This window comes from Branchiostoma belcheri, unplaced genomic scaffold (assembly GCF_001625305.1).
Source record: "Branchiostoma belcheri isolate BF01 breed outbred unplaced genomic scaffold, Haploidv18h27 scaffold111, whole genome shotgun sequence".
In the NCBI taxonomy this organism is placed as follows: Eukaryota; Metazoa; Chordata; class Leptocardii; order Amphioxiformes; family Branchiostomatidae; genus Branchiostoma; species Branchiostoma belcheri.
The window spans coordinates 805,647-820,495 of record NW_017802503.1 but is presented as its reverse complement, the minus strand read 5'-3'; the positions used below and the strand labels follow the sequence as shown (position 1 = coordinate 820,495).

The 14,849-nt window shown below is 45.7% G+C and overlaps 3 protein-coding genes across 5 annotated transcripts; all 3 read left to right on the top strand.

Annotated features, from left to right (window-relative positions):
- The first annotated feature begins 5,211 nt into the window (after positions 1-5,211).
- LOC109487756 lies at positions 5,212-8,344 on the top strand. 3 transcript variants are annotated; one of them, XM_019791837.1, is made up of 5 exons: positions 5,212-5,860; positions 6,512-6,692; positions 7,027-7,104; positions 7,472-7,990; positions 8,063-8,344. In XM_019791837.1, the coding sequence occupies exons 1-5, from the start codon at positions 5,304-5,306 to the stop codon at positions 8,138-8,140; spliced, it is 1,413 nt and encodes a 470-aa protein (XP_019647396.1). In that variant the 5' UTR covers positions 5,212-5,303; the 3' UTR covers positions 8,141-8,344. The 3 variants fall into 3 exon arrangements, with proteins under 3 accessions (XP_019647396.1, XP_019647391.1, XP_019647385.1); XM_019791832.1 differs by having other exon boundaries at positions 7,472-8,036; positions 8,109-8,344; XM_019791826.1 differs by having other exon boundaries at positions 7,472-8,344.
- A 961-nt stretch (positions 8,345-9,305) lies between these two features.
- Positions 9,306-10,113, top strand: LOC109487970 (lithostathine-1-alpha-like). Its single transcript, XM_019792098.1, has one exon. It carries the CDS (start codon positions 9,469-9,471, stop codon positions 10,075-10,077), a length of 609 nt encoding a protein of 202 aa, XP_019647657.1. The 5' UTR covers positions 9,306-9,468; the 3' UTR covers positions 10,078-10,113.
- Positions 10,114-10,936: 823 nt separating this feature from the next.
- On the top strand, positions 10,937-13,937 carry LOC109487561 (coiled-coil domain-containing protein 3-like). The gene is made up of 4 exons (XM_019791572.1): positions 10,937-10,941; positions 11,798-12,002; positions 12,684-12,845; positions 13,650-13,937. Exons 1-4 carry the CDS (start codon positions 10,937-10,939, stop codon positions 13,935-13,937), a joined length of 660 nt encoding a protein of 219 aa, XP_019647131.1.
- Positions 13,938-14,849: the final 912 nt, after the last annotated feature.

The following is a 14,849-nucleotide window of genomic DNA, read 5'->3' as shown; positions in this document are numbered from 1 at the left end:
CTTGAACAAATCCAAGCGAAGGCCACTGTGTCAACCCTCCTCACTCAGGTGTAGGGACTGACACGGTCTCGTTGTCTCTCGAGGCAGAAGGATGCCAACAACTGTGCAACACCCCCTTTGTCGGGGTAAGAAGCACAGGAGGGAGTGCGCTGCGCCCTTATTGTTTCCTCAGGTGCAGAAGTACGGCTTTCTTCTTAAAGTTGTCAGCCTCTGTGATTTCTGTTATGACCCGAGGATGCGCGTTCCAATCCCTGACGGTCTGAGAATATATCTGCAGCAGTCTTTGTGGTGATACACTCATTCACAGTGTTCGGAACTGGCTCTGTCCCTGAGTTCTAGAGGATCGTCACTAAGGATCTTGATACCGGTTCGCTTTCGTCCAGCTGTAGATCTCCCGACTATTTTAAGAAATGATGAGACAGGCAAAGATCGTTTAAGCGTAATGATGTGATTAAACCGGTATAACCAGGGCAAAGCCGCATGCGCAGGTGATGGCCCAGTTCTAGTCTGTGTCAGTTTTAGTGACACTCGAAAACCAAATGTTAAGAAGTCCTTTTCTTGGGAGATGCTGTTTTTGTGTAGCTGGATGGTAAAGGTGAGGATTTTAGTCTTCTTATTTTGCTGGAAAAACAGTCTCCCAGCCATGTTTGTGTTGTTTGGTTCGCTGAAGAAGATACAGGTGTCAAATGGGGTCATCAGCTATTCAGAGGAGTCAGGGCCTCAGGGGTCTAACTTATGGCAGAATTCACTCGAGCGTCCAGCGTGTAGGTTTTTCTTATTTTGATCTCTAAGTGGACACTTCAGAGGTCGGAGTACCCTGCCAATATGTGCTTTTGAAGGTCTAAAACTCACGTAGATGACTTTTGGCCACTTTGGTCTGACAGAATTCCCATATATTAACATAGGAAAGCCAATAACTGGTCACCACTACAAATTTCGTCGGTGTTGTCTGTCATTTTCCCTTGGGAATCTTTCTTTCAATCAGCGGTACGTTTCTTTCGGACTATAATTTCCATGTTGCCCTCGGACATAATCTGCAAGCAGTTTCTGAGGGGCAAGCAAGGGTAGTCTATACTGGCCGCCTGTATCCACTGACCTCCTATATTAAATTGTAGGCCAGTTCCGTCGTCGCTAAAAGAACACCGTGTCTTAGTATTGAATCAAGTTAAGATTATTGTCAGGAGGCTACTATTGCAATTCTCGGAGCCCAAAATAGTGAAGATTTGCCGAGAAATTATGGTGCTGACTTGTTCTGGGGTTGGTGCCGAGTTGTCCTGAATGGCCAGGGGCCGAGTTGTCCCGGGGCTGGGGCCGAGTTGTCCTGACACCTCCTGTAACGGCTGGCTGCAGCCAATGGATACAGGTGCAACGGCTAGAGTGTTGGACTCGGAACCAATAGGTCCCGGATTCGATACTCACCGTGGCCAGACGTTGTGTCCTTGGGCACTTTACACGACTTCCCCACCTGTACGGTGGAGTGACGCCCACCGAGCCCCTAAGGTTACCTACCGTGGCCGACAAGTACAAAATTTTACACCGCAACTTTTGGTGTTTTACACCGCAACTTTTGGTGTTTTACACTGCAACTTTGGGTGTTTTACACTGCAACTTTTTCTGTGTTTTACACTGCAACTTTTTCTGTGTTTTACACTGCAACTTTTGCTGTGTTTTACACTGCAACTTTTGGTGTTTTACACTGCAACTTTTGGTGTTTTACACTGCAACTTTTGCTGTGTTTTATACTGCAACTTTTGCTGTGTGGAAAACTTACACCCCTCCCCTTTTATAATGGACGGTCCCCCTGTCAGGTCAAAGGTGACAAAGATGGCGGCGGCAAGTCACAAGCTGACGTCTAGGGACATTAAAATGAAGAAAAACGATGTCCATACCCAATAATAATTCACGAGTTGCACATTCCCAGGATCCTTTGCGCCCAGGGTAGGTCACGTGGGCGTCAGGGTAGGGAAAGGTCGCGGTAAACCACGTGACTCATCCTCGGCTCTGGTCGGAAGAAGTCGGAAGTGTTCGCGAGCGCTCGGAAATTTCAAAAATGGCTGACACCACTGCCGGCGGCGGGAGGTACGTAGTTTTTCACGGCGTTCGTACGGCAAAGCGGCATCGAATTTTTGCTCCATGACTATCGGTATGGGATAGGATAGGGTTGATTCAACACACTACGTGAAAATGTGAATGCTCCCAGCCTACTATCGGCCAGATATCGCTTAGGGCACCTTCTTCCGACCAGAGCCGAGGATGAGTCACGTGGTTTACCGAGACCTTTCCCTACCCTGACGCCCACGTGACCTACCCTGGGCGCAAAGGATCCTGGGAATGTGCAACTCGTGAATGAACTAACCTGCAGAAAATTTATGTCATTGCTGTTGATGTCTGGAGCTGGATATCTGACGTCCTTGATAAATTTGTTGTGACGCATGGCAGCAAAAAAAGCAACATAATTTGTAATCACTGGACCTGGTCGAAACATTTTTAAATTTATCCCGGTCTATAGGCCAAAGCTAGAAAAACCTTTAGAAAAAACTAACGTCACAACGTAGCCAAGCTTTTCCTCTAAAAAACTTATGCACGAAAAGGATAACTCAGTCGACGTAGTTTGCATGCCATCGTTGTCACCTTTGACCTGACAGGGGGACCGTCCATTAAAAAGGGGAGGGGTGTAAGTTTTCCACACAGCAAAAGTTGCAGTGTAAAACACAGCAAAAGTTGCAGTGTAAAACACAGCAAAAGTTGCAGTGTAAAACACCAAAAGTTGCAGTGTAAAACACAGCAAAAGTTGCAGTGTAAAACACAGCAAAAGTTGCAGTGTAAAACACCCAAAGTTGCAGTGTAAAACACCAAAAGTTGCAGTGTAAAACACCAAAAGTTGCAGTGAAAAACACCAAAAGTTGCGGTGTAAAATTTTGTTCTTGTCGGCCACGGTAGTTACCAGTTTACGGTCGAATTAGGGAAAATTCCATTTTTTGTGAAAACGCATGGGCAGAACTAAATATTCAACCCATGTGAAGAAACAGTAGTTCGTCGGTTATAGAAGTGTGTGCCGTGTCATTTCTTCCCTGCGTGTTTTTGTGCCGTGCCAGCTTTTATTTATTTAGTAGTTAACAGTGGAGAATTGCTCTAGGGTGACCAATTAACGGTCACTTGGACCTTTGTCCTTGTAGTGCTCTACGTATAAGCGCACATAAACAAACACTTTCTGCAAAAGAATAGCGAAGTGGTCAACAACAAACCCCGGTAAAATGTCAGTGTGTAGCCCAATGTCGCATGCAGTAGCGCTGTGGTGCTAAATGAGGCTGGACCTGCTTTTTTCCCTCAGTAGAACGTGACATAATGGCCCAAGATGTTCCATAAAACTGTTGCAATAGATAACAAGCGTCTATGCCCCTCCAGACACAGCGGAACGTCGTGAAAACCCGAGCAAACTTTTCGCTACGGACGCAGGAAGCCATTTTAGCATTTTTGCATAAATTAATGTGCAACAGCGCCACAGTGCGACTTTTATAAACCTTTCTGCAGTTCGAAACGGTGACGTCACCTGATGCGACGATGATGACGATTAAAAAGTCGGCGACAACTGTCGCTGTACTTTTTCTCATTTATATCAAGGTGTTTGAAAGTTTCATACCTCACAACACCATGGATCATTGAGATAAGAAAGCCAGGTTTGATGCTAGCTATTGTTACAATTTCCTAGCATTCTTGTGATTTTAAAAAATCGACGAAATTTTGAGTATTGTATTATGTGAAAAACACAACATGCGTCCAAGTCCATGTTACCTTGCTGTCCCGTCATATCGGAAGATACTCTGCTGTGTCGCTGAATGCAAACTTTTTCCCATCCAGTGAATAAATAAAAGACACATATAAGGATCATATTCATGTTATTCTTTGTTGCTCACGACCATTGATTTTTGGCTGGTACACCTCGAAGTGTGGCCGTGTCACTAAACTGACCGTAAACTGGTCCTGCACGTAAACTGGTAACCTTGCGTTAGTAGTAATCTGCCGAACTGTGTCCCCAAAACACACAACAGATTTGGTGCGCCACCGAGAGCCGTTGATTGACCCACAGAATCTGCTTGGATATTAACGAACGAGAGCACTAAAGCTCCGTTTCTTGTAGTCATGCAACAGGTGTTAATGTTATGATGTTTGTGTCCACTCTTCTCCTTACACATCATTACATTGTATGTACTAATATGGTCACGCCGTGTGCTCTAATTACAAATTGCATAGTCTGTTTTGTGTTGGCACCCTGGAAAACCGGTATTACATCTTCACATTTCGTCGGTGTTGCCTGTCCCTTTTCGTGGTAAAGATTCACCCAGTCAACTTAACGTTTCTTTACACATTAAAAAAATCCATTTTTTTCTACCAAAATCATCAAAGAACATTGGATTCTTTTTACAATGATTTTCGTGTTGTCTTCAGACTCAAGTTTTGCAGCGAACGAGAGCCAGGTTTGTTCCCGTCATGCAATGGGTATTTCCGGTCAAATCGACTACTAGTACCTGTTCATAGGAATTAGAGGTGTCTGCGCTTGTCTAAGGTAAGGTTATGTTTGTATTGCGGGTGATCATGTTCATAAGTGTCTATCTTTCTTTAAGATACGTATAATTTGTCTATGTTTGCAAGTAGGATATGAGTGACTGGTAGATTGTTATAATGACCCTTTTCTATTTCTAAATAGCGTGCAGTGACCTATGTCCTTCTTGTCTTAGGTAAGGCCATGTTTGCATTGCTGATGATCATGTTGATAAGTTTCTGCGTTTCTTCAGTATACGTGACTTATTCAGACTTCATTTTCAACAGTATGTTTGCAAGTACAACAGGAGTGGCTTGTATATTGCTATAACGACCCTTTTCTATTTCTAAATAGTGTGCAGTGACCTATAGCTATAGCTATGTCCTGCTTGTCTAAGGTAAGGTTACGTTTGCATTGCTGGCGATCATATTCATAAGTGTCTGTCTTTCTTCAATATACGCTGCACTTGTTCAGAATCCATCTACAACAGTATTTTTGCAAGTAGGACGTGACTGGCTGGTAGGTTGTTTAGTTGTAGAGTTTAAACTTCATTTCTTGTGTTGGAACAAAGTTTAAACTCTACAATTATGAATTCTACCAACAAAGATGAGCTTTCATTCGAATTGCTGTTTAATTAATTGCTATTACGACCTTTTTCTATTTCTAAACAGCGTGCAGTGACCTATATATGCCCTGCTGAGCGTCAAACTACCCCTCCCACTTGACAACAAAGCAGTCCAAAACTGAAGAAGTTTTCGCCGCCATGTTACCTGCAAAGAACCTACTACTCTACACCTTTATTTCTGGGTGGTTTCTGGACATCAGCCTGTCAAAAGACGAGGCAATGGACATCGTCTTTCCACCAGTGGTCGAACCGGGCGACTCCGGGCTACCAGACGGCCACCTAATGCCGCTAGGCTGCCAGCGAGCGCCGGAAGGGCCGGTCCAAGAGTACGCGGAGCCTCTGAGCCCAGTAGACTTCTGGAACCGCCACGTTAAAGACTACGTACCCCTCGTGTACAGGCAAGCCATAGCCAAGGCCCCCGCCGTCACCAACTGGCAGAGTGATGAGTACATCAGGGAGACCTACGGGGACTTGGACGTCTTGGTGGAGACGAAGAACGAAGATAGAAAAGCTCGCCCACAGAGGATGTCCTTAGAAAAGTTCTTAGACAGCTACCGACGCGAGGACTGGTACGTGGTGTCCCTGCTGCCCGACCCCATGCGAGCAGAGATGCAGGTTCCTCGCTCCTTACTCTGCGGGACGTTCAGGAGGAGCATACTGGAGTCCAACCTCTGGCTGTCTGGCGGAGGCACCAGGTACGTTTTATTAATTTATTGAGATTGTAACTGTTACAATACATGTATGACAAAGGCAGCTGTTGCTGGTGTTGTGTCCCACACATAGAAACAAATACAGACTCACAATACTCATTTCCACCTGAGTGAAGTGAGGAAAGTCGTGTAAAGTGCCTTTCCCAAGGGCACAAAATCGGTGGCATGTCAGGACTCGAACTCTTGCTTCTAAGTCGAGCACTCTGCCGTTACGCCACACGACCACAGTTTTTTTAAGGCTCCACATGTAATGGAGGACATATAGTAGTGTGCAACTCTACTGACTGCTAATATCGTTGTCACCAAGTACAGTAGGGTCATTATCATTAGATAGCTATACACAATATTCATAGTTCATTTGAGATGCTCAAAGCTAAGGTAACAAGTCGGTGTGATGTAGCCAGCTGCCGCCGCGCCGCGTGCATGGGAAGCTGGTTTGTTACGTCGGCTATACAGATACAGATATCAGCCTCACATCAGAAAGTATAACTGGTCTTAAGGACAAGATAACGTTTATAATGTGTCAGATAACTACATGTGTTAAATGGAACCGAATCGTCCTGATCGGATGGGGACCGAATCGTCCAACAATCCATCCAAGTAACAGGTTGATACTGGTTTGTTCAAACCCACCAGGTCCCTCCTCCACTATGACGCCGACCACAACTTGCACTGCCTGGTCTCGGGGCGGAAGGATTTCATCATGGTCGAGGCGAAGTACGAGGATCTACTTGACGTGGACGTGAAGAGGCGGTACTCCGGCTCCAGTTTCTCTCACCTGGACATGGACAGGATCGACCTCCTGGCACACCCCCAGGTTTGTTTGTTTGTTTGTTTGTTTGTTTGTTATGTTTACCTTCGCAGAATGAAAACACGTTGTTTTTGCTCCGTTTCGTCTTCTGTTCCAAACACATGAGGTCAATGACTGGTGCTGTAGCAGACACCCTATGGTGTTGGGTTGCATTATGTAGCAAGTGGCAGGACAGAGTTGGAGGGTTTTTTTTATCATTTTCAGTCAATCAGACACCTTCCTCAGAGCTTCTCATAACAATATCCTATATTCTGCCAAGGAGGTTGAATGACTTTAAACTTGATTCCGCCTCCTTGATTCTGCCAACCTGACAAAATTATTTTCGGCACCACTGTGACAGGTTTCTGACGTCCCGTGGACCTGGGCCACACTGCTGGGCGGGGACTGTATCTTCATCCCGTCAGGCTATTTCCACCAGGTATAGTTTTAGACGACTACCTTTCATTATGTAGATTCTAGTTATGTTTTTGCTCATTTTCTTCCTCTTCTTCTTCTTCTTCTCCAGTGACCTCTGACCTGAACCAATGTTGAGTCTGTTGCCATGGTAACTAGTGTTGGGTTACATCACGTTGCAATTTCATAGCAGGAGGGATTTAGACTCCTGTCTGACCATGTAACATATGAATGTGTTTGAGTATGAATTAACAGAGCAGACCATATGTGAAGGCAAACATTATGCATTTTCATTGCAAATGTTACCTTTCTAGTTTTATACTCTGTTTCAATGTTTGTAATTTGAAATAAGCCTCCGGGAATGAATTTGCAATAAACTTCTCTTTCACCAGGTGCGGTCCTACGGCCGCAGCGTCGCCGCTACCATCATGTGGGACCCGGTGAACCAGTTCAACACCTCCGAGGACTGTACAGAGACCGACATCGACAAGTACACGGCGCTAAGCGAGGTGCGGGTGCAGTGGACCTACCGTAAAGGGGACCGCTCCATCGACATGGGCTTCATGGACGTGGAGAGCGTGAGGGGCGCGATTCTGGACCTGATGGAGGCGCGGAACACCACCGAACTCACCAAGGAACTCTTCTCCGTCTACTACGAGGAAAGCGTAGTGGACGAAGACAGAGACGGGAACATAGAAGAGGAAGACCTGAAGGTCATCGACAAGATGTTCGACATTCTGGACAAGGACAAGGTCGGGTACGTCACGCGTCAGGAGTTCCAGGACCTTGACATTGAACTTCTCAAGGACGTAGTCCGCATCCTGGACGAGCCGCACGGGCCGGTCACAGGAAGTGATGACGTCGGCAAGCGTGACGATGACGTCGGAACACGTGACGTCATCCCAGAAAAGGATGACGTCGGCACGCGTGACGTCGACACAGAAAATGGTGACGTCGGCACACGTGACGTCAACACAGAAAAGGATGACGTCGGCACGCGTGACGTCGACACAGAAAATGGTGACGTTAGCACACGTGATGACACACGTGACGAACTGTGACACCGTACAGGCCTACAAAATGCGTTATTCATAAATTTTGTGGTTGCAAAAGATTGTACATGGGCTCATTCGCATGGGGTGTAACTTATAGTGTCCATTTTCTTGCTACAAAGGTCAACATTATTGACCGGTTGTTAATGTAACTGATGACAACTGTCTTTGACATCGATCTTTGAACAAATAAAAAAAGTGTGTTCTTTTTCAGATTGACTTCTTTTTTCCCCGGAAAATTAGTCTTGCAGTCGCAGAAAAACAAAATCTCATTTGAAATACGTCGCGCTATACTGTCGTCGTCGTTATTATAAAAGAAGATAAGATAAGAGCGAAGGTGTCGTCCTCCCGCCAGACTAATCTTCATCGTGACTTGTGATATTCATGTTCTTCTGGTATATACATTTGTATATAGACTTTGAATCAGTTGTCTGTCTGCGACAACATCACAGTGGAAATGTACGAGCAAGCACAGCCTGTCTGTGCCCATAGGGTGGTGTCCGGGAACGGACAGACCAGCGGACCATTGTCCCAATATCGGGCTGTCCGTTACTGTAGCACGAGTGGACGTGGCTATAGCAACGACAATGCAGCACGGAACGAGTTTCACGAGTGTCTAGAATCGTCTTCAGACACGTACGAAGAACCGGAGGCCGTGAGAGTACAGATTGTGGTTAGTTACTGTTTTTTTCTTCTTTATCATCACTGCCATTATCATTATTTATTGTATACCATTTTTACTGTTTGTATGTGACTGTTGTGTTTTGTTGTGTAAAACAGGGCCCCATTGAAAAGAAGTGTAATCACAAATGAATCAGAAAAATTTATATTTCTTATGAAACTTGACAAACCATGTATCATTAGTTCTATATACTCGTACATCTATAAGGCCCTATAACTGCGTCAAGAAGCGAGAAGAAGTCGAACAATGTAAATAGTAGATCACATTAGTATGTATAGTTTAAGTGACATTGCTGTATCCTTTTCCTTGTCTATTCATGACCTGTACTTAGCTTGTTATAGTACAAACGCACAATATAATAAAGGTCTTTCATTCATTCAATCACTTAATGGGCCACCCTGTATAAAAATGACGGAAAATAAAATAAATTGTGGGGCTTTCCTCGCCTGTCCAGGGAACTCCGGTGGAGGAACCTACCTCGGGAGCGAAATCACTTCAGGAGGGGACTGAAGCCACAAAAACCGCCAGTCATGTCGATACGTCTTCGGACAGACTGCATCTGAACGCCCCTAGCGGCGGCCGTAGTCTCTGTAGTTTTCGGTGTTACGCGGCCGCCGGCATAACCTTTACTGTGGTGTCGGTAGCCCTTGTCACCATGGGGCTTCTCCTCATGGTGTCATTCAACAAAACGTCGCGACTGTCCACCACTGTCGGCGCCCTGAAACGCGACCTGGCCAACGAGCGAAACAAAACCGCTTACCTAAACCAGCGTCTTCTCGACCAGATGGGCAACAAGACGACGCCAGTGTCTTGTAAAGAAAGCAGAAAGTGGTCCGATACGTCTGTAGCTTGCCCCGAAGGATATACCAAGTTCCGAGGAGTCTGCTACCAGTCGCGCGACATCCGTACAACGTTCTGGGACGCTGACCTGGCCTGCTTTCAGGACGGCGGGACCCTCGCCATGCCCCGAGACGCCGACACCAACGCCTTCCTGGTCTCCCTCTCCCAGTCCGTCAGCAACGACACGGACTTCTGGCTCGGCCTGCACGATCAGCGCGAGGAGGGGAAGTTTGAGTGGGTGGACGGCACCGCCCTTTGCGGGTACGACTCCTGGGCTCCGGGACAGCCGAACAGCGTTCTGTCTATCGAAGATTGCGTTCTGGTCTCCGCCACTGTCACCGACTTGTGGCCGAATAAATGGTACGACGCTGCGTGCCATCGCCGCATGTTCTTCTTCTGCCAAGTCGTACCAGGACAGATGTAAGCATCTATAAAGCAGAAAAACCTACTAAGCTGAAATATAAACCTACGATACAAAATGGACAAACCTTGGCCGCTACACAATGGCTAGTGCTTGGGCAATCCCTCAGAAAATCTTAGAATCTACTACAAAATCGTTAAACAATGTTGAGGCAAAGGCCCCGAGAGGGCATAACAGTCTTCTGTCTATCGAAGATTGCGTTCTGGTCTCCCAGAATAAGTGGTACGACGCTGCTTGTCACCGACTTATGTTCTTCTTCTGCCAAGTCGTACCGGGACAAACCTAGGCCAGTTTATAAACATGACCAGTGCTTAAGCTTTCGCAATCCTCAAGTTTCAAGTTTTATTCATAAAAATCAGCCTTGCAGCCAGTGCACAAACAAGCTGAATAACACTGATTTTTTTACAACTGTGTAGTAAGTACAAATACAAATTAACATTACAATACGTGTACAGACACACAAACAAACACATTACAAAGCCACACATGGGCACTAAAGTAAAGTCCAGAGAGTCCTAAGAGAGTCTTGATGCAAAGACTCGTTGTACAGGCATATTGCCTTGTGTAGAGTTTTTCAGTCTTTCAATCCTCCACAAAATCGTAGAATGTACAAATGTATTAGAAAATCGTTAAGGTAGACAATAAAGTGAGCTTTCATGGTTTACGTAACTTCTTCCTTATCTTTTTTTTTTTGTTGCCAGGTTGGTGGATATCTATTGAATAATGCAAGGATATGTACAATTTTGCCTGATGGCTGATTATTATTCACCCTATTTGACTAGATCTTGCTGTTTTGATCCCGTCGTGTTAGTCTAGTGGAGACTAACCGATTCCTGACCAGGGGAACGCGCACGTATATGTCATGACGTAAGAATATTAGTCTGAAGACGGGGTGATACAAAGTTTAATGCATATATATATATATAGCTCTTCATGTACTGTGCTCAGTTGTGGTCACAATACACGCTTGGTACAAGTCGTATTGGACCCTCTCTGGCCAATTGATACTGCCTGTCTATGTTTTTGCTCAGTTTCTTCTTCTTCTTCTCCAAAAAGTGACCTCTGGCCTGAACCAATGTTGCCTGTTGCCATGGTAACTAGTGTTGGGTTACATCATGTTGCAATTTCGTAGCAGGGGGGATTTGGACTCCTGTCTGACCATATACATGTATATGAATGTGTATGAGTAAGAATTAACAGAGCAGACCATATGCGAAGGGAAACATTATGTATTTGCATTATGCAAATGTAACTTTCTGGTTTGATACTGTCTTATGCCACCCTAGGATCTGCTTGTAGATTACAATGAGACCACCCTGCTTACTGTATACATCGGGTAGTATATTATGTCATCGTGAGTGGACTATACCAACGTGTTGGTCAGAGGGGGGGTAATATCGTAACGTTAGAAGTTACCAACGAGAATACACCTGGAAATTAAAAGGAACGTTACTTTTGTTGTTGCTTAATGAAGCAAAAATTTAAATCTGCTTCGAATGAGTGTACATTTTCTTACTTAAGACACATGCATGTCGAAGTTAATGTATCATAAAATGCGGACGCCGCCGTGTCCCAAAAAATGGTTTGATCGTCCTGACTTAAGATATCGTCAAGTCAGCAAGTTACACATCTTCACCGACGCAACCGACGGCAAGAGACAAAGAGAGAGAGAGAGAGACAGACAGAGACAGAGAGAGAAAGACAGATAGACAGAATAAGAGAGAGTCGCTAAAATGCTCGGTCTCACCGTTCTTACCGCTTTGCTGGTGGCTGTATCCGTCCCGCCATCCTGGTGCTGTGACCACCCGGTGGGGTACGAGCCGTGGAACATCTCCCGGCGGGTCCAGGCGGCAGAGCTGGTGGTGTGGGGCCGCGTCCTGGCCACGCACGGCTTCAGGGTGGCCGGCTCAACCTCCTACACCGCAGAGGTACTGTTTTGTTGCTTCTTTTGTTGTGTGTTTTGTTTCTGACACTTCATGACAAGACATGGTGACGGTAACCTCCACCAGGCCTTTCTACGGGAATAATACGGATCGTAGAATTCGGCAAAAGGGAGAGTAAACTTGGCAAGGCTAGTCCGGCCGCCGAAGGTTGGTTCTTTCCCTCCGCGGCCAGTCAAACCCACAAGGCGGCCAAACTCCCCCGGCAAATATTCTCCTATATATAGCCAGCGTAGGTAGTCTGGTAGAGACTATGGTGACGGTACACACAAGTTTTTCAAAACTTACTCTATGCCCTTACTCTATGCCGTCACCAACGTAGAGGAGAAATACAGAACAGGCCAATACTCATTTTCGTGTTGAAGTCGTGTCTTTCTAGAGGCCACAAGATCGTTGGTATGGCAGGACTCGAACCCGGTTCCGAGTCGAGCACGCCACACAACACTATTCTCCACCAGACTCATTTGCAGGCTTAATGAATAGTAGAAATCGGCCTAAGATTCAGCCAGAAAGGTCCGTTTGCCTGTGCAGGCAAACTGAACCCACTACTGCCGGTCAACTCCCCTGACCAACTATATTCTTTTAGGCCGATTTCTACCATTTATTCAGCCTGCAAAGAAGTCTGGTGGAGACTAACACTAACACGGCCCCATGTATACTAATTTTCAGGTACAGTTTGAATGCCAGGTGAAGGGGGACGCCGAGGCCCTGGCGGAGGCTGGCACGTTCAACGTCACGGACATGGGCCTGGTCAACCCGGCGCACTGCGTCGCCAACCACGTCGACGTCGGCGCGTACTACTTCTTCTTCCTGACGTACAACGACGCCGAGGTCTGTTTTTTCTTTTTTTTCAACCTTTATTTAGCCCTGAAAATAACAGTTTAACAGTTTATTATTCATTAAAAAAAAGAGCCTCGCAGCCTGTACAAAAACATGCTGAATAACACTGATTTTTTACAGTTACTTGTCTGGCAAATTTAACATTGCAATACATGTACAAACACACGAACAAAAACATTACAAAAAGCCTCACATGGGCACTAAAGTAAAGACCACAGAGTCCTAAGAGAGTCTTGATGCAAACACTCGTTGTACAGGCATATTACCTTGTGTAAGAAAGAGTTTTAAGAAAATGTACATTATGTAACAGTACCACTATTCGACCTGAGCCGCTTTTCAAGAGTTCAAGGGGAGGTGGGTCAGGGGTCTTTTACAAATGCTTCGGTTCAGTTACAATATTAAATCAGTCATAGAAATACAATACAAATATATACAAGTCCATACAAAATTTAAACATTATCTCGATTCATATCTTATCAGTTTCAACATCCAAGTTTCATTTGTGCGGGGTCGTGTGGCGTAACGGCAGAGTGCTCGACTCGGAATCAAGAGGTCCCGGGTTCGAGTCCTGACATGTCACCGATCTTGTGCCCTTTTTTTGGGAAAGGCACTTTACACGACTTTTCTCACTTAACTCAAGTGAAATTGAGTATTGTCCTGTCCTGTATTTGTCCTCTGCGTTGGCGAGGGCATAAAATAAGTTGATATAACTTGAGTGTGCCGTCGCCATGTCGAGCCATGAAATGTTGGAATAAAAAAAAAGTTTCATTTCACAAATCATAGTCCTTCTGTCAGGTTCTGACGCCGCAGGACGTCAACCAGCAGTCTGCGGTCGTGCCGGACTGCGAGGAGAATCGGCAGGCGTTCTTCCGCTGCTGCGGCTTCTACACGACCTTCTGCCGACCGGAGGGCGGAGCCGACGTGTGCCCGACAACCGCCGGACAACCGAACCCCGACAAACCAACCGAAGGCGGCGTCCTCCAGACCACAACGCCCTACATCTCCGGCGCCACAAGTCTAGGAATCACCGCCATTCTACTGTTTGTAGTAGTTGCCTTAGTGGTAGAATTCGTTCCTTTCTAACGGCCGGTTGAACATAGCCTCTACCAGGCTTCGGGAGGCAGCTGGAAAGAGTAGAAATTGGCCAAATAGAAACATGCCGAGGGAGAAATTGGCCAAATAGAGATAACATGCCGAGGGGGTTGGTCTGCTATAGAGTACATTATACTTTGCCGCATGGGTGCATGTTATCTCTCTATTTAGCCAATTTTTCCAGCCGCTTCTCGAAGCCTGGCAGAGGCTAGTTTGCACATTCGTTGCACGATGATCGCAAACAGGGCATTAATCGGATAGTCGTGCATGTGTCCTATACAAAATTTCAGCCGCCTTGTTTCGGAAAAGGCTGTCTTATTAGACTCTTGTCGGTGGCTGGTTCTGTCACAGCCTGCCTGAAAATTCTACCACATCAAAACCAAATCAGACGACGACTTACTAGCCTCTACCAGGCTTGGGAAGGCGGCTGGAAAGAGTAGAAATCGGCCAAATAGAGAGATAAGCATGCCAAGGGAGTTTGTCCGTTGTATAAATGTTCTCTCACCGGACAAACTCCTTTGCCATGCTTATCTCTCTATTTGGCCGATTTCTACTCTTTCCAGCCGCCTCCCCAAGCCTGGTAGAGGCTAACGACTTATAACAAATGTGACCGTACCGTAACCCTCAGTACCAACAGTCGAAGGTATTTTTGTCATAATAAGCGAATTGTACTTACACAACATTCTGAAACAGTAATTTGAACCGACCTCTCGAACAGTCAACACTTTTCTCTAACTTTATACTATTTACTAAACTGTTTTACTCCGTACCGTACCGTACCGTACCCTTACTTAATTTCGTTTAGTAAATATCGTCCTGATTTCAACCCAGACATGACCAACATTCCGTTACTACGTATAAAACCTCCAACAACAAAACTTCCAAGTCACAGTCTAATTCCAC